This window comes from Elephas maximus, chromosome 2 (genome assembly GCF_024166365.1).
Source record: "Elephas maximus indicus isolate mEleMax1 chromosome 2, mEleMax1 primary haplotype, whole genome shotgun sequence".
NCBI lineage: Eukaryota > Metazoa > Chordata > Mammalia > Proboscidea > Elephantidae > Elephas > Elephas maximus.
The window spans coordinates 208357362-208362630 of NC_064820.1; the positions used below are offsets into that span (position 1 = coordinate 208357362).

The following is a 5269-nucleotide window of genomic DNA, read 5'->3' on the forward strand; positions in this document are numbered from 1 at the left end:
TGAGAAGAGGTTGTGGCAACATCAATGTTTTATTCTACTCAATAGGTAAAAATGCATATCATTACACATTGTCCTATTGAGTCATAATATACAGTTGGGCACGGTCAAGATATATGGAGCAATATAGAAAATGATTTTAAACCGTTCCCATGGTTAACTTAATACTCAATAATGAGAAAATCAAGGGAGCATTTTATCCATGATTTAATTTAATCCAAAAATTGAGCTTTCATGGTTTCTACAGTACTCAGAAGGCAGAAATGGAATCAAACAAATTAATGGTCATCTTGCTTGAATTTGCTTGAATACCACGGATTGGAGTGGTGAGAAAGCAGGTGAAGCTAAGTAGGATCAACATCTCTAGTGGAGGAAACGTGGCATTATGACATTAGAGAGCACAAACCTGGATTTGAATTCGTGCTCTTATGTTTTTATTTCCATGGCTTAATAGTTTCCTTGACCTTTCAGTGTCCCAGCATTTTTATTTTAAAACTGTGTATATTACTCCCTAATTTGTGGAGTTACAAAGAAAATTACAGTATGTAATATGTGGGGTTAAGCAGCCCTGATGGCGCAGTGGTTAAAAGTTTGGCTACTAACCAAAAGGTCAGCAGTTTGAGCTCACTAACTGCTTCTTGGAAACCCAATGGGGCAGTTCTATTCTATCCTATAAGGTCACTATGAGTCAAAATCTACTCAATGGCACACTACAACAACATATTGGAAATAGGTTTCATAAGTAATAAGGAGTAAAGCAGCAAAAAGTGTCAAAGTGTTATTTCCTACTAACCAATTCACCACCTGTGTGTCAGTTTGTTGTCCTGTGGTGTTTTTCATAGTCATATAGCTTTGATGCTGCAAGCTACATCATCGGTATTTCAAATTCCATCATGGTGTACAGGTTTCAGTGGAGCTTCCAGACTTAGACAGACTAGGAAGAAAGATTTAGCAAACTATTTCAGAAAATCATCCAATGAAAACTCTATGGATCACAACAAAATATTTTCTGGTGCAGTGCTGGAGAATGAGAAAGGTTGAAAAGCAACAATGGACTCAAGCACGCCGGTGTTGATGAGGATGGCAGGGAACCGGCCCGTGATTCATTCTGTGTACGTGAGATCTCCACAAGTCAGAGGCAACTCTACGGCAACTAACAACTACTAACCAATATCTACTAGAGAGAATAAAATTGGATAAATGTGACAATAAACTAAATGTGAGACAATAAGCATATTTAGGCTAATTTCTTTCTACACTATTATTTTCCTTTTTTTTTTTTTTTAGGATTATTTGCCTCTGTCTCTGCTATTCAAAGTCAAGTACCCAAAGATGCCCAACTCTACCACAGTCACTGAATTCCTGCTTATGAGGTTGTCTGATGTGTGGGAGCTCAGAGTCTTGCATGCCATGTTATTCCTCATGATGTACTTGGCAACCCTGCTGGGGAACCTTCTCGTTGTCACAGTAACCACTCTCGCCCAGAGTCTTCACACCCCCATGTATTTCTTCCTTAGAAATCTGTCTGTCCTGGACATGTGCTACATTTCCATCACTGTACCCAAGGCATGTGTCATCTTCCTGCTTGACAACAGGGTAATCTCCATGGTGGGATGTGCAGCTCAGATCTTCCTTGTGATTTTGTTTGCTTCTGCAGAGCTGCTATTTCTCACCATCATGGCCCGTGACCGCTATGTGGCCATCTGCCAACCCCTCCACTACCCTGTGATCATGAACCCTCGGGCCTGTGTCCAAATGACACTGACCTCCGCATTCAGTGGTCTGATCTATGCAGGTGTGCACACTGGCACTGCATTCCGGTTGTCCTTCTGTCATTCCAATGTGGTCCATCAGTTCTTCTGTGATGTCCCATCTCTGCTGAAACTCTCCTGCTCTGACACTCTCAGCAATGAGATTGTAATTTTTGTCTCTGTAGTGGTTATTGCAGGTGGCTGCTTTATCTTCATCATCATGTCTTATATGCGCATATTTTCTGCTGTGCTCAAGCTTCCAACCAGAGGAGAGCGAGGAAAGGTCTTTTCTACCTGTGTTCCTCACATTCTTGTGGTGACAGTCTTTGTCGTCTCAGGCATTACGGTCTATCTGAAGCCAACCTCCAATTCACCTACAACTCAGGACATGATTATTTCTGCATTCTATTCTATAGCCCCTCCTTTCCTAAATCTTATTATCTATAGTCTCAGAAATAAGCAGATAATTGAGGCTGTAAGGACAGTCATGAGTAGAATGCTCTAGTCAGGAAAATGATACAGTCATTATTTTAAGACATTTCTCCTTTGATGAGGTGAGTTGAAAAATACTTCAAAATTAGTTTTGTTACATATTTCCAAAATTGGAGGACCTGACTGTCAGCATGAAATGATGTTGTTATTTGCTATCTTACTGAGATTTTTTTTTCCCTTGTTGTCACTGAAACATTATTAAACCTTACCAAACATATTGGTAGAAATAATACATTCTTATTTTAATTTCAGTTTTTCTGTCCTGAAAATGTACATTCCCTGATGCCTGAATAGTGACAGTTAAATATTCTTACATTTGCTAATTATTTCTCTTTGGGATTATCTAGACAGTCCTAGGATAAACTATATATTACCTTTGATTTTTTTATAATTATGAGAGAAGAATCATTCATTCATCATATGTTTTAAATATTCCCCAAAATAATAGAATATCTGAAAGTTGGTCATAAAAATAACACAAAATATTAAGTGTTTGTAATAAAAAAAAGAATTAGCTGGAAGTGTGATTGGTAAGAGAAATCAATGATACCTTATGTTGTTTTTAGTAATCTAAAAAGACAAATTTTAAATAAAAAATATTTACAATATTTAAGTCACTGTTTAGAAAGATTAGCTTTAAGATTACTTTTTGGTGGTTATTATCATCTCCATGAGAAGAAGACAAAAATAAGGTATTTTTTTCCCATTTTCTCTTGCTCTTTTTTTGATGAATTCTTTCAAAATATTAAGAAGATACAATGTATAAAATTTGTTTTTAAGGGAGTTTCAATCCAAAATAGCCAACACCAGTCCATTTAAGCTCATTCTTGCCTAGGATATTGATCTTTGTGCATTCCATTTCATTTTTTGACTACTTTTGATTTTCCTACTGTTATGGATCAAATTAGGTTCCCCCCCAAATGTGTGTATTAACTTGGTTAGACCATGATTCCCAGTATTCTGTGGTTGTCCTCCATTTTGTGATTGTAATTTTATGTTAAAGAGGATTAGGGTGGGATTGTAACACCTTTACCAGATAACATCCCTGATCAAATGTAAAGGGAGTTTTCCTGAGGTGTGGCCTGTACCACTTTTTATCTCTCAAGAGATAAAAAAGGAAAGGGAAGCAGAGAGTTGGGGAACTTGTACCACCAATAAAGCTGTGCCAGGAGAAAAGCGTGTCCTTTGAACATGGGGTCCCTGCGTGGAGGAGCTTCTAATCCAGGGGAAGATTGATGAGAAGGCTGACAGTGAGAGAAAGCCTTCCCCTGGAGCTGATGCCCTGAATTTGGACTTTTAGCCTACTTTACTGTGAAGAAATAAATTTCTTTCTGTTAAAGCCATCCATTTGTGGTATTTCTGTTATGGCAGCACTACATGACCAAGACAACTAGGTTCATAATTCGTACATTCCACCTTCTGATTATTACAGGATGTTTGCTGTTTCTTCTCATTTTGAGTCATGTTGCATCAGCAAATGAAAGTCCTGAGAGCTTGATGCAACCCACATCATTAAGGTCAACTTTACTTTGAAGAGGTAGTTCTTCCCCAGTGGTATTTTGAGTGCCTTCCAACCTGAGGGGCTCATCTTCCAGCACTATATCAGACAATGTTCCGCTGCTATCCATAAGGTTCTCACTGGCCAATTTTTTCGGAAGTAAAGCTCCACGTCCTTCTTCTAAGACTGTCTTCATCTGGAAGCTCAGGGGAAACCTGTCCACCAAGGGTGACCTGCTGGTATTTAAAATACCAGTGGCAAATCTTGCAGTATCACAGCAACATCCAGGCCACTGCAGTATGACAAACTGACAGACACATGGTAGAAACACAGATATAGGACTTACAAAACATATTGGGGGAGGCGGCACAATTCAATCCATAACAGTTACTGAATTTAAGTTAGTGTAAATGTAAATCAGATTGTTATAAATGTAACATGTTAGGTATCATTATCATGGTAACCACAAAGAAACAACTAAAAAATACACACAAAATGAAAAGAGAAGGGAATAAAAACAGTTGACTAAAAAAAAGACATAAAACAAAAAGTTTGACAGTATTAAAAGAAATGAGAGAAAAATAAGTATAAGCCACACAGAAAGCAAATAGCAAAATAACAGAAGAATCTCTTTCCTAGTAGCATTTACTATGAACTACACATTTCAATGAAAAGGTAGATAGTTGCAGAAAAGTTTTTTTTAAAAGCCATGATCTTTCTGTCTACAAAAATCACATTTTAGGCCTAAAGATGCAAATAGAAAGTGAAAGGATGGAAATAGTCACCAAAACATCTAGGGTGGTGATTCTATCATCAGATTAAACAAACTTTAAGTCAAAATCTGTTATAAGATATAAAGAGAGACACTATATAATGATAAAAGAGTAAATTTGTCAAAAATCTGTAACAATTTAAAATATGTATGCACTGCACATCAGAGCCCCAAAATATATAAGGCAAACACTGGCGTAAATAAAGGGAGAAAAAGACGGTTCTCAAATAATAGGTGGAGATTTTAATACACCACTATTAACAATGAATAAAACAGCTAGAAAGAAGAGCAATGAATAGAGGATTTGAACAATGCTATAAACCAAGTTGGCTCTGACTCATGACAACCTTATATATAACACAAATAAATGTTGCCCAATTGTCTGCCATCTTCATGACAATTGGTACGTTTGAGTCCATTGTTATAACTAATGTGCCAATCCATCTCATTGAGTATTTCCCTTGTTTTCACTGACACTTCACTTCACCAAACAGGAAGTCCCAATCTAGCCATTGGTCTTTGCTGAAAACATGTCTAAAGGAAACAAGCCGAAGTTTTGCCATCCTCAGTTCTAAGGAACATTCTGGTTATATTTCTTCTAAGACTGATATGTTTGTTTTTGTGACAGTCTTTAACATATGCAGTATTCTTTGCCAACATCACAATTCAAATGCATGAATTCTTCTGTCTTCCTTTCTCAATGTCTAGTTTTCACATGCATATCAGACAATTTCTTCAGTACCATCTATGGAAGGAAGA

General features: G+C 37.1%; 1 protein-coding gene across 1 annotated transcript; it reads left to right on the forward strand.

Annotated features, from left to right (window-relative positions):
* Positions 1-1329: 1329 nt before the first annotated feature.
* LOC126067993 (olfactory receptor 14C36-like) lies at positions 1330-2253 on the forward strand. The gene has a single exon (XM_049870293.1). It carries the CDS (start codon positions 1330-1332, stop codon positions 2251-2253), a length of 924 nt encoding a protein of 307 aa, XP_049726250.1.
* Positions 2254-5269: the final 3016 nt, after the last annotated feature.